The sequence below is a fragment of the Coregonus clupeaformis genome, chromosome 40, assembly GCF_020615455.1.
Source record: "Coregonus clupeaformis isolate EN_2021a chromosome 40, ASM2061545v1, whole genome shotgun sequence".
NCBI classification, from domain to species: Eukaryota; Metazoa; Chordata; class Actinopteri; order Salmoniformes; family Salmonidae; genus Coregonus; species Coregonus clupeaformis.
In genome coordinates this window covers 13,039,680-13,065,803 of record NC_059231.1, presented here as the reverse complement: position 1 = coordinate 13,065,803, position 26,124 = coordinate 13,039,680, and the positions used below count along the sequence as shown (strand labels likewise).

At 44.5% G+C, this 26,124-nt stretch overlaps 1 protein-coding gene across 1 annotated transcript in view; it reads left to right on the top strand.

The window, feature by feature from the left end:
* The window catches only part of LOC121555191 (dedicator of cytokinesis protein 9), a 140,792-nt gene extending 123,498 nt beyond the window's left edge, over nt 1-17,294 (top strand). The window contains exons 47-55 of the mRNA XM_045212082.1: nt 10,913-11,026; nt 11,387-11,392; nt 11,975-12,004; nt 12,694-12,840; nt 12,932-13,142; nt 14,180-14,370; nt 15,395-15,495; nt 15,902-16,040; nt 16,442-17,294. Of these exons, the coding sequence (XP_045068017.1) occupies nt 10,913-11,026; nt 11,387-11,392; nt 11,975-12,004; nt 12,694-12,840; nt 12,932-13,142; nt 14,180-14,370; nt 15,395-15,495; nt 15,902-16,040; nt 16,442-16,567 (1,065 nt within the window). The 3' untranslated portion in view covers nt 16,568-17,294. The remainder of the gene's footprint in view (nt 1-10,912; nt 11,027-11,386; nt 11,393-11,974; nt 12,005-12,693; nt 12,841-12,931; nt 13,143-14,179; nt 14,371-15,394; nt 15,496-15,901; nt 16,041-16,441) is intronic.
* Nucleotides 17,295-26,124: the final 8,830 nt, after the last annotated feature.

The window sequence follows — 26,124 nt, the reverse complement described above, 5'->3', positions numbered from 1 at the left end:
TGTCATGGGGCTCAACTCCCTCTGATGTCAATGTCTATGTCATGGGGCTTAACTCCCTCTGATGTAACTGTCTATGTCATGGAGCCCAACTCCCTCTGATGTCACTGTCTATGTCATGGAGCCCAACTCCCTCTGATGTCACTGTCTATGTCATGGGGCTTAACTCCCTCTGATGTCACTGTCTATGTCATGGAGCCCAACTCCCTCTGATGTCACTGTCTATGTCATGGGGCTTAACTCCCTCTGATGTCACTGTCTATGTCATGGGGCTTAACTCCCTCTGATGTCACTGTCTATGTCATGGGGCTCAACTCCCTCTGATGTCACTGTCTATGTCATGGAGCCCAACTCCCTCTGATGTCACTGTCTATGTCATGGGGCTCAACTCCCTCTGATGTCACTGTCTATGTCATGGAGCCCAACTCCCTCTGATGTCACTGTCTATGTCATGGAGCCCAACTCCCTCTGATGTCACTGTCTATGTCATGGGGCTCAACTCCCTCTGATGTCACTGTCTATGTCATGGGGCTTAACTCCCTCTGATGTAACTGTCTATGTCATGGAGCCTAACTCCCTCTGATGTCACTGTCTATGTCATGGGGCTCAACTCCCTCTGATGTAACTGTCTATGTCATGGGGCTTAACTCCCTCTGATGTCACTGTCTATGTCATGGGGCTTAACTCCCTCTGATGTCACTGTCTATGTCATGGGGCTTAACTCCCTCTGATGTAACTGTCTATGTCATGGGGCTTAACTCCCTCTGATGTCACTGTCTATGTCATGGGGCTTAACTCCCTCTGATGTCACTGTCTATGTCATGGAGCCCAACTCCCTCTGATGTAACTGTCTATGTCATGGGGCTTAACTCCCTCTGATGTCACTGTCTATGTCATGGGGCTTAACTCCCTCTGATGTCACTGTCTATGTCATGGGGCTCAACTTCCTCTTATGTAACTGTCTATGTCATGATGCCCAACTCCCTCTGATGTCACTGTCTATGTCATGGAGCCCAACTCCCTCTGATGTCACTGTCTATGTCATGGAGCCCAACTCCCTCTGATGTCACTGTCTATGTCATGGAGCCTAACTCCCTCTGATGTCACTGTCTATGTCATGGAGCTCAACTCCCTCTGATGTCACTGTCTATGTCATGGGGCTCAACTCCCTCTGATGTCACTGTCTATGTCATGGAGCCCAACTCCCTCTGATGTAACTGTCTATGTCATGGGGCTCAACTCCCTCTTATGTCACTGTCTATGTCATGGGGCTTAACTCCCTCTGATGTCACTGTCTATGTCATGGGGCTTAACTCCCTCTGATGTCACTGTCTACGTCATGGGGCTTAACTCCCTCTGATGTCACTGTCTATGTCATGGGGCTCAACTCCCTCTGATGTAACTGTCTATGTCATGGGGCTCAACTCCCTCTGATGTAACTGTCTATGTCATGGGGCTCAACTCCCTCTGATGTCACTGTCTATGTCATGGGGCTCAACTCCCTCTGATGTCACTGTCTATGTCATGGGGCTCAACTCCCTCTGATGTCACTGTCTATGTCATGGGGCTCAACTCCCTCTGATGTCAATGTCTATGTCATGGGGCTTAACTCCCTCTGATGTAACTGTCTATGTCATGGAGCCCAACTCCCTCTGATGTCACTGTCTATGTCATGGAGCCCAACTCCCTCTGATGTCTATGTCGTGGGGCTTAACTCCCTCTGATGTCACTGTCTATGTCATGGAGCCCAACTCCCTCTGATGTCACTGTCTATGTCATGGGGCTTAACTCCCTCTGATGTCACTGTCTATGTCATGGGGCTCAACTCCCTCTGATGTAACTGTCTATGTCATGGGGCTCAACTCCCTCTGATGTCACTGTCTATGTCATGGGGCTCAACTCCCTCTGATGTCACTGTCTATGTCATGGGGCTCAACTCCCTCTGATGTCACTGTCTATGTCATGGAGCCTAACTCCCTCTGATGTCACTGTCTATGTCATGGGGCTCAACTCCCTCTGATGTAACTGTCTGTGTCATGGGGCTCAACTCCCTCTGATGTCACTGTCTATGTCATGGAGCCCAACTCCCTCTGATGTCACTGTCTATGTCATGGGGCTTAACTCCCTCTGATGTCACTGTCTATGTCATGGGGCTTAACTCCCTCTGATGTCACTGTCTATGTCATGGGGCTCAACTCCCTCTGATGTCACTGTCTATGTCATGGGGCTCAACTCCCTCTGATGTCAATGTCTATGTCATGGGGCTTAACTCCCTCTGATGTAACTGTCTATGTCATGGAGCCCAACTCCCTCTGATGTCACTGTCTATGTCATGGGGCTTAACTCCCTCTGATGTCACTGTCTATGTCGTGGGGCTTAACTCCCTCTGATGTCACTGTCTATGTCATGGGGCTCAACTCCCTCTGATGTCACTGTCTATGTCATGGGGCTCAACTCCCTCTGATGTCAATGTCTATGTCATGGGGGCTTAACTCCCCTCTGATGTAACTGTCTATGTCATGGAGCCCAACTCCCTCTGATGTCACTGTCTATGTCATGGAGCCCAACTCCCTCTGATGTCACTGTCTATGTCATGGGGCTTAACTCCCTCTGATGTCACTGTCTATGTCATGGGGCTTAACTCCCTCTGATGTCACTGTCTATGTCATGGAGCCCAACTCCCTCTGATGTCACTGTCTATGTCATGGGGCTTAACTCCCTCTGATGTCACTGTCTGTGTCTGGGGCTTAACTCCCTCTGATGTCACTGTCTATGTCATGGGGCTCAACTCCCTCTGATGTCACTGTCTATGTCATGGGGCTCAACTCCCTCTGATGTCAATGTCTATGTCATGGGGCTTAACTCCCTCTGATGTAACTGTCTATGTCATGGAGCCCAACTCCCTCTGATGTCACTGTCTATGTCATGGAGCCCAACTCCCTCTGATGTCACTGTCTATGTCATGGGGCTTAACTCCCTCTGATGTCACTGTCTATGTCATGGAGCCCAACTCCCTCTGATGTCACTGTCTTATGTCATGGGGCTTAACTCCCTCTGATGTCACTGTCTATGTCATGGGGCTTAACTCCCTCTGATGTCACTGTCTATGTCATGGGGCTCAACTCCCTCTGATGTCACTGTCTATGTCATGGGGCTCAACTCCCTCTGATGTCAATGTCTATGTCATGGGGCTTAACTCCCTCTGATGTAACTGTCTATGTCATGGAGCCCAACTCCCTCTGATGTCACTGTCTATGTCATGGAGCCCAACTCCCTCTGATGTCACTGTCTATGTCATGGGGCTTAACTCCCTCTGATGTCACTGTCTATGTCATGGAGCCCAACTCCCTCTGATGTCACTGTCTATGTCATGGGGCTTAACTCCCTCTGATGTCACTGTCTATGTCATGGGGCTTAACTCCCTCTGATGTCACTGTCTATGTCATGGGGCTCAACTCCCTCTGATGTCACTGTCTATGTCATGGAGCCCAACTCCCTCTGATGTCACTGTCTATGTCATGGGGCTCAACTCCCTCTGATGTCACTGTCTATGTCATGGAGCCCAACTCCCTCTGATGTCACTGTCTATGTCATGGAGCCCAACTCCCTCTGATGTCACTGTCTATGTCATGGGGCTCAACTCCCTCTGATGTCACTGTCTATGTCATGGGGCTTAACTCCCTCTGATGTAACTGTCTATGTCATGGAGCCTAACTCCCTCTGATGTCACTGTCTATGTCATGGGGGCTCAACTCCCTCTGATGTAACTGTCTGTGTCATGGGGCTTAACTCCCTCTGATGTCACTGTCTATGTCATGGGGCTTAACTCCCTCTGATGTCACTGTCTGTGTCATGGGGCTTAACTCCCTCTGATGTAACTGTCTATGTCATGGGGCTTAACTCCCTCTGATGTCACTGTCTATGTCATGGGGCTTAACTCCCTCTGATGTCACTGTCTATGTCATGGAGCCCAACTCCCTCTGATGTAACTGTCTATGTCATGGGGCTTAACTCCCTCTGATGTCACTGTCTATGTCATGGGGCTTAACTCCCTCTGATGTCACTGTCTATGTCATGGGGCTCAACTTCCTCTTATGTAACTGTCTATGTCATGATGCCCAACTCCCTCTGATGTCACTGTCTATGTCATGGAGCCCAACTCCCTCTGATGTCACTGTCTATGTCATGGAGCCCAACTCCCTCTGATGTCACTGTCTATGTCATGGAGCCTAACTCCCTCTGATGTCACTGTCTATGTCATGGAGCTCAACTCCCTCTGATGTCACTGTCTATGTCATGGGGCTTAACTCCCTCTGATGTAACTGTCTATGTCATGGAGCCCAACTCCCTCTGATGTCACTGTCTATGTCATGGAGCCCAACTCCCTCTGATGTCACTGTCTATGTCATGGGGCTTAACTCCCTCTGATGTCACTGTCTATGTCATGGAGCCCAACTCCCTCTGATGTCACTGTCTATGTCATGGGGCTTAACTCCCTCTGATGTCACTGTCTATGTCATGGGGCTTAACTCCCTCTGATGTCACTGTCTATGTCATGGGGCTCAACTCCCTCTGATGTCACTGTCTATGTCATGGGGCTCAACTCCCTCTGATGTCAATGCTATTCATGGGGCTTAACTCCCTGATGTAACTGTCGTGTCATGGAGCCCAACTCCCTCTGATGTCACTGTCTATGTCATGGAGCCCAACTCCCTCTGATGTCACTGTCTATGTCATGGGGCTTAACTCCCTCTGATGTCACTGTCTATGTCATGGAGCCCAACTCCCTCTGATGTCACTGTCTATGTCATGGGGCTTAACTCCCTCTGATGTCACTGTCTATGTCATGGGGCTTAACTCCCTCTGATGTCACTGTCTATGTCATGGAGCCCAACTCCCTCTGATGTCACTGTCTATGTCATGGGGCTTAACTCCCTCTGATGTCACTGTCTATGTCATGGGGCTTAACTCCCTCTGATGTCACTGTCTATGTCATGGGGCTCAACTCCCTCTGATGTCACTGTCTATGTCATGGGGCTCAACTCCCTCTGATGTCAATGTCTATGTCATGGGGCTTAACTCCCTCTGATGTAACTGTCTATGTCATGGAGCCCAACTCCCTCTGATGTCACTGTCTATGTCATGGAGCCCAACTCCCTCTGATGTCACTGTCTATGTCATGGGGCTTAACTCCCTCTGATGTCACTGTCTATGTCATGGAGCCCAACTCCCTCTGATGTCACTGTCTATGTCATGGGGCTTAACTCCCTCTGATGTCACTGTCTATGTCATGGGGCTTAACTCCCTCTGATGTCACTGTCTATGTCATGGGGCTCAACTCCCTCTGATGTCACTGTCTATGTCATGGGGCTCAACTCCCTCTGATGTCAATGTCTATGTCATGGGGCTTAACTCCCTCTGATGTAACTGTCTATGTCATGGAGCCCAACTCCCTCTGATGTCACTGTCTATGTCATGGAGCCCAACTCCCTCTGATGTCACTGTCTATGTCATGGGGGCTTAACTCCCTCTGATGTCACTGTCTATGTCATGGAGCCCAACTCCCTCTGATGTCACTGTCTATGTCATGGGGCTTAACTCCCTCTGATGTCACTGTCTATGTCATGGGGCTTAACTCCCTCTGATGTCACTGTCTATGTCATGGGGCTCAACTCCCTCTGATGTCACTGTCTATGTCATGGGGCTCAACTCCCTCTGATGTCACTGTCTATGTCATGGAGCCCAACTCCCTCTGATGTCACTGTCTATGTCATGGGGCTCAACTCCCTCTGATGTCACTGTCTATGTCATGGAGCCCAACTCCCTCTGATGTCACTGTCTATGTCATGGAGCCCAACTCCCTCTGATGTCACTGTCTATGTCATGGGGCTCAACTCCCTCTGATGTCACTGTCTATGTCATGGGGCTTAACTCCCTCTGATGTAACTGTCTATGTCATGGAGCCTAACTCCCTCTGATGTCACTGTCTATGTCATGGGGCTCAACTCCCTCTGATGTAACTGTCTATGTCATGGGGCTTAACTCCCTCTGATGTCACTGTCTATGTCATGGGGCTTAACTCCCTCTGATGTCACTGTCTATGTCATGGGCTTAACTCCCTCTGATGTAACTGTCTATGTCATGGGGCTTAACTCCCTCTGATGTCACTGTCTATGTCATGGGGCTTAACTCCCTCTGATGTCACTGTCTATGTCATGGAGCCCAACTCCCTCTGATGTAACTGTCTATGTCATGGGGCTTAACTCCCTCTGATGTCACTGTCTATGTCATGGGGCTTAACTCCCTCTGATGTCACTGTCTATGTCATGGAGCCCAACTCCCTCTGATGTAACTGTCTATGTCATGGGGCTTAACTCCCTCTGATGTCACTGTCTATGTCATGGGGCTTAACTCCCTCTGATGTCACTGTCTATGTCATGGGGCTCAACTTCCTCTTATGTAACTGTCTATGTCATGATGCCCAACTCCCTCTGATGTCACTGTCTATGTCATGGAGCCCAACTCCCTCTGATGTCACTGTCTATGTCATGGAGCCCAACTCCTCTGATGTCACTGTCTATGTCATGGAGCCTAACTCCCTCTGATGTCACTGTCTATGTCATGGAGCTCAACTCCTCTGATGTCACTGTCTATGTCATGGAGCCTAACTCCCTCTGATGTCACTGTCTATGTCATGGAGCCTAACTCCCTCTGATGTCACTGTCTATGTCATGGAGCCTAACTCCCTCTGATGTCACTGTCTATGTCATGGGGCTCAACTCCCTCTGATGTCACTGTCTATGTCATGGGGCTCAACTCCCTCTGATGTCACTGTCTATGTCATGGGGCTTAACTCCCTCTGATGTCACTGTCTATGTCATGGGGCTTAACTCCCTCTGATGTCACTGTCTATGTCATGGGGCTCAACTCCCCTGATGTCACTGTCTGGTCATGGGGCTCAACTCCCTCTGATGTCAATGTCTATGTCATGGGGCTTAACTCCCTCTGATGTAACTGTCTATGTCATGGAGCCCAACTCCCTCTGATGTCACTGTCTATGTCATGGAGCCCAACTCCCTCTGATGTCACTGTCTATGTCATGGGGCTTAACTCCCTCTGATGTCACTGTCTATGTCATGGAGCCCAACTCCCTCTGATGTCACTGTCTATGTCATGGGGCTTAACTCCCTCTGATGTCACTGTCTATGTCATGGGGCTTAACTCCCTCTGATGTCACTGTCTATGTCATGGGGCTCAACTCCCTCTGATGTCACTGTCTATGTCATGGGGCTCAACTCCTCTGATGTCAATGTCTATGTCATGGGGCTTAACTCCCTCTGATGTAACTGTCTATGTCATGGAGCCCAACTCCCTCTGATGTCACTGTCTATGTCATGGAGCCCAATTCCCTCTGATGTCACTGTCTATGTCATGGGGCTTAACTCCCTCTGATGTCACTGTCTATGTCATGGAGCCCAACTCCCTCTGATGTCACTGTCTATGTCATGGGGCTCAACTCCCCTCTGATGTCAATGTCTATGTCATGGGGCTTAACTCCCTCTGATGTAACTGTCTATGTCATGGAGCCCAACTCCCTCTGATGTCACTGTCTATGTCATGGAGCCCAACTCCTCTGATGTCACTGTCTATGTCATGGGGCTTAACTCCTCTGATGTCACTGTCTATGTCATGGAGCCCAACTCCCTCTGATGTCACTGTCTATGTCATGGGGCTTAACTCCCTCTGATGTCACTGTCTATGTCATGGGGCTTAACTCCCTCTGATGTCACTGTTCTATGTCATGGGGCTCAACTCCTCTGATGTCACTGTCTATGTCATGGGGCTCAACTCCCTCTGATGTCAATGTCTATGTCATGGGGCTTAACTCCCTCTGATGTAACTGTCTATGTCATGGAGCCCAACTCCCTCTGATGTCACTGTCTATGTCATGGAGCCCAACTCCCTCTGATGTCACTGTCTATGTCATGGGGCTTAACTCCCTCTGATGTCACTGTCTATGTCATGGAGCCCAACTCCCTCTGATGTCACTGTCTATGTCATGGGGCTTAACTCCCTCTGATGTCACTGTCTATGTCATGGGGCTTAACTCCCTCTGATGTCACTGTCTATGTCATGGGGCTCAACTCCCTCTGATGTCACTGTCTATGTCATGGGGGCTCAACTCCTCTGATGTCACTGTCTATGTCATGGAGCCCAACTCCCTCTGATGTCACTGTCTATGTCATGGGGCTCAACTCCTCTGATGTCACTGTCTATGTCATGGAGCCCAACTCCCTCTGATGTCACTGTCTGTGTCATGGAGCCCAACTCCCTCTGATGTCACTGTCTATGTCATGGGGCTCAACTCCCTCTGATGTCACTGTCTATGTCATGGGGCTCAACTCCCTCTGATGTAACTGTCTATGTCATGGGGCTTAACTCCTCTGATGTCACTGTCTATGTCGTGGGGCTTAACTCCCTCTGATGTCACTGTCTATGTCATGGGGGCTTAACTCCCTCTGATGTAACTGTCTATGTCATGGGGCTTAACTCCCTCTGATGTCACTGTCTATGTCATGGGGCTTAACTCCCTCTGATGTCACTGTCTATGTCATGGGAGCCCAACTCCCTCTGATGTAACTGTCTATGTCATGGGGCTTAACTCCTCTGATGTCACTGTCTATGTCATGGGGCTTAACTCCCTCTGATGTCACTGTCTATGTCATGGGGCTCAACTTCCTCTTATGTAACTGTCTATGTCATGATGCCCAACTCCCTCTGATGTCACTGTCTATGTTCATGGAGCCCAACTCCTCTGATGTCACTGTCTATGTCATGGAGCCCAACTCCTCTGATGTCACTGTCCATGTCATGGAGCCTAACTCCCTCTGATGTCACTGTCTATGTCATGGAGCTCAACTCCTCTGATGTCACTGTCTATGTCATGGAGCCCAACTCCCTCTGATGTCACTGTCTATGTCATGGAGCCTAACTCCCTCTGATGTCACTGTCTATGTCATGGAGCCTAACTCCTCTGATGTCACTGTCTATGTCATGGAGCCTAACTCCTCTGATGTCACTGTCTATGTCATGGGGCTCAACTCCCTCTGATGTCACTGCTCTATGTCATGGGGGCTCAACTCCCTCTGATGTCACTGTCTATGTCATGGAGCCCAACTCCCTCTGATGTCACTGTCTATGTCATGGGGCTCAACTCCCTCTGATGTCAATGTCTATGTCATGGGGCTTAAGTCCCTCTGATGTAACTGTCTATGTCATGGAGCCCAACTCCCTCTGATGTCACTGTCTATGTCACTGGGGCCCAACTCCTCTGATGTCACTGTCTATGTCATGGGGCTTAACTCCCTCTGATGTCACTGTCTATGTGCATGAGCCCAACCACCTCTGATGTCACTGTGTATGGGGCTTAACTCCCTCTGATGTCACTGTCTATGTCATGGGGCTTAACTCCCTCTGATGTCACTGTCTATGTCATGGAGCCCAACTCCCTCTGATGTCACTGTCTATGTCATGGGGCTCAACTCCCTCTGATGTCACTGTCTATGTCATGGAGCCCAACTCCCTCTGATGTCACTGTCTATGTCATGGAGCCCAACTCCCTCTGATGTCACTGTCTATGTCATGGGGCTCAACTCCCTCTGATGTCACTGTCTATGTCATGGGGCTTAACTCCCTCTGATGTAACTGTCTATGTCATGGAGCCTAACTCCCTCTGATGTCACTGTCTATGTCATGGGGCTCAACTCCCTCTGATGTAACTGTCTATGTCATGGGGCTTAACTCCCTCTGATGTCACTGTCTATGTCATGGGGCTTAACTCCCTCTGATGTCACTGTCTATGTCATGGGGCTTAACTCCCTCTGATGTCACTGTCTATGTCGTGGGGCTTAACTCCCTCTGATGTCACTGTCTATGTCATGGAGCCCAACTCCCTCTGATGTAACTGTCTATGTCATGGGGCTTAACTCCCTCTGATGTCACTGTCTATGTCATGGGGCTCAACTTCCTCTTATGTAACTGTCTATGTCATGATGCCCAACTCCCTCTGATGTCACTGTCTATGTCATGGAGCCCAACTCCCTCTGATGTCACTGTCTATGTCATGGAGCCCAACTCCCTCTGATGTCACTGTCTATGTCATGGAGCCTAACTCCCTCTGATGTCACTGTCTATGTCATGGAGCTCAACTCCCTCTGATGTCACTGTCTATGTCATGGAGCCCAACTCCCTCTGATGTCACTGTCTATGTCATGGAGCCTAACTCCCTCTGATGTCACTGTCTATGTCATGGAGCCTAACTCCCTCTGATGTCACTGTCTATGTCATGGAGCCTAACTCCCTCTGATGTCACTGTCTATGTCATGGAGCCTAACTCCCTCTGATGTCACTGTCTATGTCATGGGGCTCAACTCCCTCTGATGTCACTGTCTATGTCATGGGGCTCAACTCCCTCTGATGTCACTGTCTATGTCATGGAGCCCAACTCCCTCTGATGTCACTGTCTATGTCATGGGGCCCAACTCCCTCTGATGTCACTGTCTATGTCATGGGGCTTAACTCCCTCTGATGTCACTGTCTATGTCATGGGGCTTAACTCCCTCTGATATCACTGTCTATGTCATGGAGCTCAACTCCCTCTGATGTCACTGTCTATGTCATGGAGCCCAACTCCCTCTGATGTCACTGTCTATGTCATGGAGCCCAACTCCCTCTGATGTCACTGTCTATGTCATGGAGCCCAACTCCCTCTGATGTCACTGTCTATGTCATGGAGCCCAACTCCCTCTGATGTCACTGTCTATGTCATGGAGCCCAACTCCCTCTGATGTCACTGTCTATATGGATAAAGACACAGATTCTTAACAATGTGTTTGTGTGTTTCTCATTTCCATAGAAACTGTCTCAGCTGTATGACACACTCCATCGTGCCTACAGCAAAGTGACCGAGGTCATGCACACGGGCAAGAGGCTGCTGGGAACCTACTTCAGAGTGGCTTTCTTTGGCCAGGTGAGCTAATGATTGAAATCTGACGGTAGGCTGTCGTACCACAAAAACAATGCAATGGAGATCAAACAAGTTGTTTCCCTTTCCCACTATACTATTGCTTTGCTCTTTCCAGTACATTATACAGGTATTTAGATATTGTACAAATTATATTTTCACTGTATTTTTTAAGATTAATCCAGGCACAAATAGCAAAATTAATTTGGAACACGTCTCCCAAGTGCCCTATATCAAAACAGTGAACATCTTGATTTGAGCATGGGAGCTGCTGGAAGTGTTTTAATTGATAAAAGCCTGACCACGTCACGTGGTGTTTTATTACCCATTCTAATACTTATTTTCTGCTTTTTATCCTCTGTAAAGGCAGCGGTAAGTTCTGCAGTAGGCTCTGCTCGCTTTCCTGAGCAGCCTAAATCTGTGTGGTGTGCAGCTGCTGTAATCCATGACATGTTTCAGCTACCAGTGTGCAGCTGCTATAATCCATGACATGTTTCAGCCACCAGTGTGCAGCTGCTATAATCCATGACATGTTTCAGCTACCAGTGTGCTGCTTAAAGCTCTTAGCAGTTACATTAACTCACCACTACCTTCCACCGACTTGTTTTATAATTTTTTTGCAACAGCAATGCATGTTGCTGATTCAATGGAGTAATCCACTGAATTTGGCTTTCTTGCTTCCATTTTTAGATGTTATTTTCACATAAGTCTTCTTACACCTAGGTTCTTCGTCGTCTTTCAGTGTGTTAACTCTTTTTGTTTTCGCAGTAGTTGCTTTTGACAGTTTGCTTTGTTGGAGTGGATAACCTTCCCAGAACCATGTTCCTACTGACCCAGTGTTATTTCTGTATGTGGTGTTATGGTGTGAAACTCTTATCTGCTATAGTTGTAGTCTGGGTAGTGTTGGATTAACTATGATTTTTGTTTTCTGTTGCTCCATCTACCACTCCGTAGCAGTACCAGTTTACTGACTCTGAGACTGAGGTAAATGAATGAGAATAGTCAATAACGTGATAAATGCACTGCATCAGAGCTTAAGGCTTGCAATGTGGCCCGGTTAGTACAGTCGGTGGGATTACTGCTATGTGTCTTATCTTCGCTCCATTACTTCCTCCTAGCTTATTTTATCCATCTCAGCAGTCTCTACTACTGCCTGGCTCAGTGTTGCCCTGACAACAAGAGGCCATATTAGTCAAGGTTCAATGGTAGGATTCCAATCTCTTACTGGGTAAATGTATCCAGTCACCTGTCTGCTGATGGTCACCACCCCATTCATCTACAGTGTTAAGGGACTTTTATTTTTTTTATTATTGATAGAGTGAAATTCAATCCCCTGCATTCATCCTTTTTATTTATCCCATAGCACTGATCCTAGACCAGTTTTGTTGATTGTTTCTGTGCTTTTGGGGAATAAGTATTTTGGGAATATTTATTGCTCTTCGGTTCAGGATTTGAAATTGTGTCTCCCTTCATGCACAGACAAGTTTGTCAACACGCCATAGTGCCTTAGCTGCTCACTGACGTGTTGTTGTGCTCATTGTTTTAGCTCTTCATACTGCCCTTTGATGTCATTGTTACATGAATACCTTCACATTTGGGTTTTCATGTTGTTTTCCTATACTCTAGCACTGTATGGACTGTAACCATAGTGTGTATTGTTGGCTTCCCCCTAGGGATTTTTTGAGGATGAAGATGGTAAGGAGTACATCTACAAAGAACCCAAATTCACCCCACTGTCAGAGATATCTCAGAGGCTACTCAAGCTCTACTCTGACAAGTTTGGCCCGGAGAATGTCAAGATGATTCAGGACTCTGGGAGGGTAAAAGTCCAACTTTACTCTTAGTATTTTACCATTTATTTGGGGTTTCCATGGTTCTGATTGGTCATTCAAAGTTATGCGTCCCATCCAGATCAACCCTAAAGATCTGGACTCTAAGTACGCCTACATCCAGGTGACCCACGTCACCCCGTTCCTGGAAGAGAAGGAGCTGGTGGACAGGAAGACAGACTTTGAGAAGAGCCACAACATCCGGCGCTTTGTCTTCGAGATGCCCTTCACCGTGTCGGGGAAGAAGCAGGGAGGCGTGGAGGAGCAGTACAAACGCAGGACCATCCTCACCAGTAGGTTCTACAGTACTTCATGTGAATAACAGGGTCAATGTGTTCATAGTAGAGACCCTTAGCTAGACTTCTCCTTCTGATTTGATGTTCATGGATGTATAGAAGGTCTGACAAAATTTGTGAATATAAGAAATAAGATATGATTTCCCCTTAAGAGACACAGATTGGGACACACCTCTAGATGACTCATCTCAATGAAAACAATGAGACACAAATATCAGACAGGTTCCTTATCACTCAAACTAGCATGACCCGTGCATACTGCCTAGAACACTTCCTACGAATAGCTGGAAAAGGGGGATGTGTCTACAGATATGTATAGTCCATGGAGCAGACAACCGTATTAATACCCATCAGTCAACACAGATCCACTCACATGGGAATACTGATGTTAAACATGTCATGGTATCTACAGTATTTACTCAGACAAGCACCTCATTCCCATGGGAATACCTTTGCTAGTGCCGACATACCTGTATCTTTCTAGCTGTCATATTAGGAAGGGTCCTGTGTAATTATGGAAAGATTTGATTAGGTTCTGAGTATGTCAGCTCTTTTGTTTAGAATCTTTCTTCTTCATCCTAATTGGTTGTGTTTTATTGTTTTACAGTGTGAAATATCCCATAGTACAACCTTTATCTTCATTAACTGATAAGGATGCCTTACCTCAAAGGTCTTTAGTGAGTGAATGAGTCTCACACTATAAAACTGCTTGGAACGCACATCTGTCTGAACACCTAAGAAACGCACGTGTGGGTGAGGAGTTGTTGTGGGCCAAATAGGGTGACGTAAGAGAAACCACGTTATGTATCCATTCTCAATCTCTCTCTCTCTCTCTCTCTCTCTCTCTCTCTCTCTCTCTCTCTCTCTCTATCTCTCTCTCTCTCTCTCTCTCTCTCTCCTCTCTTTCTCTCTCTCTCTCTCTCTCTCTCGCTCTCTCTCTCTCTCTCTCTCTCTCTCTCTCTCTCTCTCTCTCCTCTCTCTCTATCTCTATCTCTCGCTCTCTCTCTCTCTCTCTCTATCTCTCTCTCTCATAGCAACCCACTGTTTCCCCTATGTGAAGAAGCGTATTGCGGTGATGTACCAGCACCACACAGACCTGAACCCCATAGAGGTGGCTATAGACGAGATGAGCAAGAGGTTGACTGAGCTGAGACAGCTGGTTTCCACCAGCGAGGTTGACATGATCCGCCTGCAGCTCAAGCTACAGGGAAGCATCAGTGTTCAGGTGCAGGCCTCTGTCCTCACAAACCACATCCTCTGTCCTCACAAACCACATCCTCTGTCCTCACAAACCACATCCTTTGTCCTCACAAACCACATCCTCTGTCCTCACAAACCACATCCTCTGTCCTCACAAACCACATCCTCTGTCCTCACAAACCACATCCTCTGTCCTCACAAACCACATCCTCTGTCCTCACAAACCACATCCCTCTGTCCTCACAAACCACATCCTCTGTCCTCACAAACCACATCCTCTGTCCTCACAAAGCACATCATCTGTCCTCACAAAGCACATCCTCTGTCCTCACAAACCACATCCTCTGTCCTCACAAACCACATCCTCTGTCCTCACAAACCACATCCTCTGTCCTCACAAACCACATCCTCTGTCCTCACAAACCACATCCTCTGTCCTCACAAACCACATCCTCTGTCCTCACAAACCACATCCTCTGTCCTCACAAACCACATCCTCTGTCCTCACAAACCACATCCTCTGTCCTCATAAAGCACATCCTCTGTCCTCACAAACCACATCCTCTGTCCTCACAAACCACATTCTCTGTCCTCACAAACCACATCCTCTGTCCTCACAAACCACATCCTCTGTCCTCACAAACCACATCCTCGGTCCTCACAAACCACATCCTCTGTCCTCACAAACCACATCCTCGGTCCTCACAAACCACATCCTCTGTCCTCACAAACCACATCCTCTGTCCTCACAAACCACATCCTCTGTCCTCACAAACCACATCCTCTGTCCTCACAAACCACATCCTCTGTCCTCATAAAGCACATATTCTGTCCTCACAAACCACAGACACACACACACTTCCTCATTTTACCCATTCACCTATTTTATTCGATAGATGTTCTATATGGTAAAGACATCCCTCAACTTGTTCTATATGGTAAAGACATCCCTCAACTTGTTCTATATGGTAAAGACATCCCTCAACTTGTTCTATATGGTAAAGACATCCCTCAACTTCCGAACCTCAACATTTTCCTTTCATCTTTAGGTAAATGCTGGTCCCCTTGCATATGCCCGAGCTTTCCTGGATGATGCCAGCACCAATAAGTACCCTGACAACGAGGTCAAACAACTTAAAGAGGTCTTCAGGTGAGTTATACACATAGTTAAATAGGATAGGCCTGGACTAGAATATACATATGAAGTGGGTAAAACAGTATGTAAACATTATTAAAGTGACCAGTGTTCCATTATTAAAGTCACCAGTGTTCCATGTCTATGTATGTAGGGCTGCAGTCTCTAAGCTGCAGGGTTGAGTAACCTGGTGGTAGCCATCTAGTGACTGTGACTAAAGTTCAGGGCAGGGTACTGGGCAGGGGCCGGCTAGTGGTGACTATTTAACAGTCTGATGGCCTTGAGACAGAAGCTGTTTCTCAGTCTCTCGGCCCAAGCTTTGATGCACCTGTACTGACCCTGCCTTCTGGATGGTAGTGGAGGTGAACGGGCCGTGGCTCGGGTGGCTGATTATGTATGACACTGGCCTTTTGCGGAGCAGGCAGTTTGTGGAGGCGTGTGGCCATGGCCTGGTCATCAACGAGCGGCTGATCAAAGAGGACCAGCAGGAGTACCATGACGAGATGAAGGCCAGCTACAGAGACCTGGCCAGAGAGCTGTCCGCCATCATGCACGAACCAGTAAGCATGAGCTACCTGCTAGCGTAACAAACATTGGGATCCATCATTGTTTGTACATCAGCCATTTTCGATGATTTGTACATTTTAGAAGAATCTGTTGTGGGTTTTTTTTTTTTGCAATACTGGTAAAAACTGTTTAATTGGAGTATTATTATGAAATTAACAGTTATTATTAGTAAGGCATTGGGATTTCATAGTACATTTATAATATTTCATGCTATTGTGATATTTGATAACCCCCTTTTCCCTCTGTTTTTCCTTTGTGCTGACATGAGCAGATTGGATGGTAAAACATATTTGGCATGGGCTTCATTACGTGTGATTCATCCTTACTAAGTTGTCTGAAATAATCAGTAGTTCCTTTAGCATAATCTTGAACACCCTCCGTTGCTCCCTTCCAGATCAATCCAGTGGAGGATGGCATGAAGAGCGTTCTTCCAGACTCACTGCACATCTTCAACGTCATCAGTGGTACCCCCAGCGGTGCCACCGTCGTGGGCATGCCCAACTCCTCCTCTGTGGTGTGAGACCCACCGGGGATTGGCTGACTCCTGACCTCAACGCTCTGCACGCAGGTGCCAACCAGTGTACCAGCGCTGCCTTGAGTGCCCATTCCTGCTTCTCTGTTCTCCTTATCATCAAGTTTGCTTCGGCTAAACTGAGACAATATTGATGTTCTGTTAATTTTCTCTCACACCTTCTCTGGCTTGTCCAATGGGCCAGGACAAAGGACTGTTGTTTTCTTCTACACTGTTGTATAGAGTACAGTCACTCTGTGGAGGATGGGACCAGGGACATTCATCCATGAGGATGGATCAACTAAAAGAATACCACATGAACAGAGAGGAAGGGGGAGGGGGAGGTGATGTGAGGCATGGTGGGGTTATTTATCTGAAGAACAGACATATGCAGATGAGTGGGGGACTGGTGTAGCCTCCATCCTGACTGGGGTTCCTGTCTGTGGAGTGTTGGGGTTCCATGATGTATAATATGACATCACTGGTAGTGTTTCCTGTGGAGACGTCCCCGTAGGGATCCTTAAAGCGACAGAAATGTGCATGTGATGTCACTAGCCTTCATCAGCCTTCTGTCGTCTCATTTGTATCTCTGTTTGTTTTCATCATTTGTCTTCTGCTCTGAACTCTTCAAGTGATTTTGTATGTATTGATGTCTTGAGGAACATTATAAACTGGGTGATTTGAGCCCTGAATGCTGATTGGCTGAAAGACGTGGTATATCAGACCGTTTACCACATGTATGACAAAAAATATATTTTTACTTTTTTAATTACGTTAGTAACCAGTTTATAATAGCAATAAGGCACCTCAGGGGTTTGTGGTATATGGCCAATATACCACGGCTAATTTAACATTTAACATTTTAGTAATTTTAGCAGACGCTCTTATCCAGAGCGACTTACAGGAGCAATTAGGGTTAAGTGCCTTGCTAATGGCTGTATCCAGGCACTCCACGTTGCGTCGTACGAAAGAACAGCCCTTAGCCGGAGTATATTGGCCATATACCACACCCCCTTGTGCCTTATTGCTTAAATATATGCTTCATACATTGGCATTCATCTCTCTGTACATGAAGACTTGTTATATTTCTACAAAGCTGCAACTTATTGGAAAAAGAGCCTCCTATAAAAACATTAGCGTTCAACCTTAATGTCTTAGAATGGGATTTTTTAAAATATTTAAAGCCATTGCATATAAGTATATTCCAAGCTGTTTATTCATGTATATAAAAAAGGAGTGCAATATTTGTATTTTGCAAGGTACAGTGTCTTGCTGTGTTGGGTTCAATAATACACTGTAAAGATGATGTTCATCCTTCTTGTCAAAGCAATGAGGTGTATATCCAGAGACTAGGCCTACTGTGGAAGTTATATGAAGCTTTGACCATTTTAGTGTTTATTCAAATGTTAAAGAAATCGTTTTATATTTGGGAAGCAATGGGTTTTTAATTTTTATTTAACAGAAAGTCACTTTTCTGCTGTAAACAGAAATGTTCTCTAATGCTTTTCTTTTCAATAAAATTCACTCATTCCTCTTCACTTTACTTGGGATTTCCTTATAAACTTTGTTTGTTTATTGTCCAATAATTGTACAAGCGCTATAGATATGGAATGTTTGGTTCTAAACCATATTGATGGGAGTAGAGAAGCTTGTCGACTGTTTGGTTCTAAACCACATTGATGGGAGTAGAGAAGCTTGTTGACTGTTTGGTTCTAAACCATATTGATGAGAGTAGAGAAGCTTGTTGACTGTTTGGTTCTAAACCATATTGATGGGAGTAGAGAAGCTTGTTGACTGTTTGGTTCTAAACCATATTGATGGGAGTAGAGAAGCTTGTTGACTGTTTGGTTCTAAACCATATTGATGAGAGTAGAGAAGCTTGTTGACTGTTTGGTTCTAAACCATATTGATGAGAGTAGAGAAGCTTGTTGACTGTTTAGTTCTAAACCATATTGATGTGAGTAGAGAAGCTTGTTGACTGTTTAGCTCTAAACCATATTGATGGGAGTAGAGAAGCTTGTTGACTGTTTGGTTCTAAACCATATTGATGGGAGTAGGGAAGCTTGTTGACTGTTTGGTTCTAAACCATATTGATGGGAGTAGAGAAGCTTGTTGACTGTTTGGTTCTAAACCATATTGATGGGAGTAGAGAAGCTTGTTGACTGTTTGGTTCTAAACCATATTGATGGGAGTAGAGAAGCTTGTTGACTGTTTGGTTCTAAACCATATTGATGGGAGTAGAGAAGCTTGTTGACTGTTTGGTTCTAAACCATACTGGTGGATGTAGAGAAGCTTGTTGACTGTTTGGTTCTAAACCATATTGATGGGAGTAGAGAAGCTTGTTGACTGTTTGGTTCTAAACCATATTAATGGGAGTAGAGAAGCTTGTTGACTGTTTGGTTCTAAACCATATTGATGGGAGTAGAGAAGCTTGTTGACTGTTTGGTTCTAAACCATATTGATGGGAGTAGAGAAGCTTGTTGACTGTTTGGTTCTAAGCCATATTGATGGGAGTAGAGAAGCTTGTTGACTGTTTGGTTCTAAACCATATTGATGGGAGTAGAGAAGCTTGTTGACTGTTTAGTTCTAAATCATATTGATGTGAGTAGAGAAGCTTGTTGACTGTTTAGCTCTAAACCATATTGTTGGGAGTAGAAAAGCTTGTTGACTGTTTGGTTCTAAACCATACTGATGGGAGTAGAGAAGCTTGTTGACTGTTTGGTTCTAACCCATATTGATGGGAGTAGAGAAGCTTGTTGACTGTTTGGTTCTAAACCATACTGATGGGAGTAGAGAAGCTTGTTGACTGTTTGTTTCTAAACCATATTGATGGGAGTAGAGAAGCTTGTTGACTGTTTGGTTCTAAACCATATTGATGGGAGTAGAGAAGCTTGTTGACTGTTTGGTTCTAAACCATATTGATGAGAGTAGAGAAGCTTGTTGACTGTTTGGTTCTAAACCATACTGATGGGATAAGCTTGTTGACTGTCTGGTTCTAAACTATATTGATGTGAGTAGAGAAGCTTGTTGACTGTTTAGTTCTAAACCATATTGATGTGAGTAGAGAAGCTTGTTGACTGTTTAGCTCTAAACCATATTGATGGGAGTAGAGAAGCTTGTTGACTGTTTGGTTCTAAACCATATTAATGGGAGTAGAGAAGCTTGTTGACTGTTTGGTTCTAAACCATATTGATGGGAGTAGAGAAGCTTGTTGACTGTTTGGTTCTAAACCATATTGATGGGAGTAGAGAAGCTTGTTGACTGTTTGGTTCTAAACCATATTGATGGGAGTAGAGAAGCGTGATGACTGTTTAGTTCTAAACCATATTGATGAGAGTAGAGAAGCTTGTTGACTGTTTGGTTCTAAACCATATTGATGAGAGTAGAGAAGCTTGTTGACTGTTTGGTTCTAAACCATATTGATGGGAGTAGAGAAGCTTGTTGACTGTTTGGTTCTAAACCATATTGATGGGAGTAGAGAAGCTTGTTGACTGTTTGGTTCTAAACCATATTGATGAGAGTAGAGAAGCTTGTTGACTGTTTGGTTCTAAACCATATTGATGAGAGTAGAGAAGCTTGTTGACTGTTTAGTTCTAAACCATATTGATGTGAGTAGAGAAGCTTGTTGACTGTTTAGCTCTAAACCATATTGATGGGAGTAGAGAAGCTTGTTGACTGTTTGGTTCTAAACCATATTGATGGGAGTAGGGAAGCTTGTTGACTGTTTGGTTCTAAACCATATTGATGGGAGTAGAGAAGCTTGTTGACTGTTTGGTTCTAAACCATATTGATGGGAGTAGAGAAGCTTGTTGACTGTTTGGTTCTAAACCATATTGATGGGAGTAGAGAAGCTTGTTGACTGTTTGGTTCTAAACCATATTGATGGGAGTAGAGAAGCTTGTTGACTGTTTGGTTCTAAACCATATTGATGGGAGTAGAGAAGCTTGTTGACTGTTTGGTTCTAAACCATATTGATGGGAGTAGAGAAGGTTGTTGACTGTTTGGTTCTAAACCATATTGATGGGAGTAGAGAAGCTTGTTGACTGTTTGGTTCTAAACCATATTGATGGGAGTAGAGAAGCTTGTTGACTGTTTGGTTCTAAACCATATTGATGGGAGTAGAGAAGCTTGTTGACTGTTTGGTTCTAAACCATATTGATGGGAGTAGAGAAGCTTGTTGACTGTTTGGTTCTAAACCATATTGATGGGAGTAGAGAAGCTTGTTGACTGTTTAGCTCTAAACCATATTGTTGGGAGTAGAAAAGCTTGTTGACTGTTTGGTTCTAAACCATACTGATGGGAGTAGAGAAGCTTGTTGACTGCTTGGTTCTAAACCATACTGATGGGAGTAGAGAAGCTTGTCGACTGTTTGGTTCTAAACCATATTGATGGGAGTAGAGAAGCTTGTTGACTGTTTGGTTCTAAACCATATTGATGGGAGTAGAGAAGCTTGTTGACTGTTTGGTTCTAAACCATATTGATGGGAGTAGAGAAGCTTGTTGACTGTTTGGTTCTAAACCATACTGATGGATGTAGAGAAGCTTGTTGACTGTTTGGTTCTAAACCATATTGATGGGAGTAGAGAAGCTTGTTGACTGTTTGGTTCTAAACCATATTAATGGGAGTAGAGAAGCTTGTTGACTGTTTGGTTCTAAACCATATTGATGGGAGTAGAGAAGCTTGTTGACTGTTTGGTTCTAAACCATATTGATGGGAGTAGAGAAGCTTGTTGACTGTTTGGTTCTAAGCCATATTGATGGGAGTAGAGAAGCTTGTTGACTGTTTGGTTCTAAACCATATTGATGGGAGTAGAGAAGCTTGTTGACTGTTTAGTTCTAAATCATATTGATGTGAGTAGAGAAGCTTGTTGACTGTTTAGCTCTAAACCATATTGTTGGGAGTAGAAAAGCTTGTTGACTGTTTGGTTCTAAACCATACTGATGGGAGTAGAGAAGCTTGTTGACTGTTTGGTTCTAAACCATATTGATGGGAGTAGAGAAGCTTGTTGACTGTTTGGTTCTAAACCATACTGATGGGAGTAGAGAAGCTTGTTGACTGTTTGTTTCTAAACCATATTGATGGGAGTAGAGAAGCTTGTTGACTGTTTGGTTCTAAACCATATTGATGGGAGTAGAGAAGCTTGTTGACTGTTTGGTTCTAAACCATATTGATGAGAGTAGAGAAGCTTGTTGACTGTTTGGTTCTAAACCATACTGATGGGATAGAAGCTTGTTGACTGTCTGGTTCTAAACTATATTGATGTGAGTAGAGAAGTTTGTTGACTGTTTAGTTCTAAACCATATTGATGTGAGTAGAGAAGCTTGTTGACTGTTTAGCTCTAAACCATATTGATGGGAGTAGAGAAGCTTGTTGACTGTTTGGTTCTAAACCATATTGATGGGAGTAGAGAAGCTTGTTGACTGTTTGGTTCTAAACCATATTGATGGGAGTAGAGAAGCTTGTTGACTGTTTGGTTCTAAACCATATTGATGGGAGTAGAGAAGCTTGTTGACTGTTTGGTTCTAAACCATATTGATGGGAGTAGAGAAGCGTGATGACTGTTTAGTTCTAAACCATATTGATGGGAGTAGAGAAGCTTGTTGACTGTTTGGTTCTAAACCATATTGATGAGAGTAGAGAAGCTTGTTGACGGTTTGGTTCTAAACCATATTGATGGGAGTAGAAAAGCTTGTTGACTGTTTGGTTCTAAACCATACTGATGGGAGTAGAGAAGCTTGTTGACTGTTTGGTTCTAAACCATATTGATGTGAGTAGAGAAGCTTGTTGACTGTTTGGTTCTAAACCATACTGATGGGAGTAGAGAAGCTTGTTGACTGTTTGGTTCTAAACCATATTGATGGGAGTAGAGAAGCTTGTTGACTGTTTGGTTCTAAACCATATTGATGGGAGTAGAGAAGCTTGTTGACTGTTTGGTTCTAAACCATATTGATGGGAGTAGAGAAGCTTGTTGACTGTTTGGTTCTAAACCATATTGATGGGAGTAGAGAAGCTTGTTGACTGTTTGGTTCTAAACCATATTGATGGGAGTAGAGAAGCTTGTTGACTGTTTGGTTCTAAACCATATTGATGGGAGTAGAGAAGCTTGTTGACTGTTTGGCTCTAAACCATATTGATGGGAGTAGAGAAGCTTGTTGACTGCTTGGTTCTAAACCATACTGATGGGAGTAGAGAAGCTTGTTGACTGTTTGGTTCTAAACCATACTGATGGGAGTAGAGAAGCTTGTCGACTGTTTGGTTCTAAACCATATTGATGGGAGTAGAGAAGCTTGTTGACTGTTTGGTTCTAAACCATATTGATGGGAGTAGAGAAGCTTGTTGACTGTTTGGTTCTAAACCATATTGATGGGAGTAGAGAAGCTTGTTGACTGTTTGGTTCTAAACCATACTGATGGATGTAGAGAAGCTTGTTGACTGTTTGGTTCTAAACCATATTGATGGGAGTAGAGAAGCTTGTTGACTGTTTGGTTCTAAACCATATTGATGGGAGTAGAGAAGCTTGTTGACTGTTTGGTTCTAAACCATATTGATGGGAGTAGAGAAGCTTGTTGACTGTTTGGTTCTAAACCATATTGATGGGAGTAGAGAAGCTTGTTGACTGTTTGGTTCTAAGCCATATTGATGGGAGTAGAGAAGCTTGTTGACTGTTTGGTTCTAAACCATATTGATGGGAGTAGAGAAGCTTGTTGACTGTTTAGTTCTAAATCATATTGATGTGAGTAGAGAAGCTTGTTGACTGTTTAGCTCTAAACCATATTGATGGGAGTAGAAAAGCTTGTTGACTGTTTGGTTCTAAACCATACTGATGGGAGTAGAGAAGCTTGTTGACTGTTTGGTTCTAAACCATATTGATGGGAGTAGAGAAGCTTGTTGACTGTTTGGTTCTAAACCATACTGATGGGAGTAGAGAAGCTTGTTGACTGTTTGGTTCTAAACCATATTGATGGGAGTAGAGAAGCTTGTTGACTGTTTGGTTCTAAACCATATTGATGGGAGTAGAGAAGCTTGTTGACTGTTTGGTTCTAAACCATATTGATGAGAGTAGAGAAGCTTGTTGACTGTTTGGTTCTAAACCATACTGATGGGAGTAAGCTTGTTGACTGTTTGGTTCTAAACTATATTGATGTGAGTAGAGAAGCTTGTTGACTGTTTAGTTCTAAACCATATTGATGTGAGTAGAGAAGCTTGTTGACTGTTTAGCTCTAAACCATATTGATGGGAGTAGAGAAGCTTGTTGACTGTTTGGTTCTAAACCATATTGATGGGAGTAGAGAAGCTTGTTGACTGTTTGGTTCTAAACCATATTGATGGGAGTAGAGAAGCTTGTTGACTGTTTGGTTCTAAACCATATTGATGGGAGTAGAGAAGCTTGTTGACTGTTTGGTTCTAAACCATATTGATGGGAGTAGAGAAGCGTGATGACTGTTTAGTTCTAAACCATATTGATGGGAGTAGAGAAGCTTGTTGACTGTTTGGTTCTAAACCATATTGATGAGAGTAGAGAAGCTTGTTGACGGTTTGGTTCTAAACCATATTGATGGGAGTAGAGAAGCTTGTTGACTGTTTGGTTCTAAACCATACTGATGGGAGTAGAGAAGCTTGTTGACTGTTTGGTTCTAAACCATATTGATGTGAGTAGAGAAGCTTGTTGACTGTTTGGTTCTAAACCATACTGATGGGAGTAGAGAAGCTTGTTGACTGTTTGGTTCTAAACCATATTGATGGGAGTAGAGAAGCTTGTTGACTGTTTGGTTCTAAACCATATTGATGGGAGTAGAGAAGCTTGTTGACTGTTTGGTTCTAAACCATATTGATGGGAGTAGAGAAGCTTGTTGACTGTTTGGTTCTAAACCATATTGATGGGAGTAGAGAAGCTTGTTGACTGTTTGGTTCTAAACCATATTGATGGGTGTAGAGAAGCTTGTTGACTGTTTGGTTCTAAACCATATTGATGGGAGTAGAGAAGCTTGTTGACTGTTTGGTTCTAAACCATATTGATGGGAGTAGAGAAGCTTGTTGACTGTTTGGTTCTAAACCATATTGATGGGAGTAGAGAAGCTTGTTGACTGTTTGGTTCTAAACCATATTGATGGGAGTAGAGAAGCTTGTTGACTGTTTGGTTCTAAGCCATATTGATGGGAGTAGAGAAGCTTGTTGACTGTTTGGTTCTAAACCATATTGATGGGAGTAGAGAAGCTTGTTGACTGTTTAGTTCTAAATCATATTGATGTGAGTAGAGAAGCTTGTTGACTGTTTAGCTCTAAACCATATTGTTGGGAGTAGAAAAGCTTGTTGACTGTTTGGTTCTAAACCATACTGATGGGAGTAGAGAAGCTTGTTGACTGTTTGGTTCTAAACCATATTGATGGGAGTAGAGAAGCTTGTTGACTGTTTGGTTCTAAACCATACTGATGGGAGTAGAGAAGCTTGTTGACTGTTTGTTTCTAAACCATATTGATGGGAGTAGAGAAGCTTGTTGACTGTTTGGTTCTAAACCATATTGATGGGAGTAGAGAAGCTTGTTGACTGTTTGGTTCTAAACCATATTGATGAGAGTAGAGAAGCTTGTTGACTGTTTGGTTCTAAACCATACTGATGGGATAAGCTTGTTGACTGTCTGGTTCTAAACTATATTGATGTGAGTAGAGAAGCTTGTTGACTGTTTAGTTCTAAACCATATTGATGTGAGTAGAGAAGCTTGTTGACTGTTTAGCTCTAAACCATATTGATGGGAGTAGAGAAGCTTGTTGACTGTTTGGTTCTAAACCATATTGATGGGAGTAGAGAAGCTTGTTGACTGTTTGGTTCTAAACCATATTGATGGGAGTAGAGAAGCTTGTTGACTGTTTGGTTCTAAACCATATTGATGGGAGTAGAGAAGCTTGTTGACTGTTTGGTTCTAAACCATATTGATGGGAGTAGAGAAGCGTGATGACTGTTTGGTTCTAAACCATATTGATGGGAGTAGAGAAGCTTGTTGACTGTTTGGTTCTAAACCATATTGATGGGAGTAGAGAAGCTTGTTGACTGTTTGGTTCTAAACCATATTGATGGGAGTAGAGAAGCTTGTTGACTGTTTGGTTCTAAACCATATTGATGGGGAGTAGAGAAGCTTGTTGACTGTTTGGTTCTAAACCATATTGATGGGAGTAGAGAAGCTTGTTGACTGTTTGGTTCTAAACCATATTGATGAGAGTAGAGAAGCTTGTTGACTGTTTAGTTCTAAACCATATTGATGTGAGTAGAGAAGCTTGTTGACTGTTTAGCTCTAAACCATATTGATGGGAGTAGAGAAGCTTGTTGACTGTTTGGTTCTAAACCATATTGATGGGAGTAGGGAAGCTTGTTGACTGTTTGGTTCTAAACCATATTGATGGGAGTAGAGAAGCTTGTTGACTGTTTGGTTCTAAACCATATTGATGGGAGTAGAGAAGCTTGTTGACTGTTTGGTTCTAAACCATATTGATGGGAGTAGAGAAGCTTGTTGACTGTTTGGTTCTAAACCATATTGATGGGAGTAGAGAAGCTTGTTGACTGTTTGGTTCTAA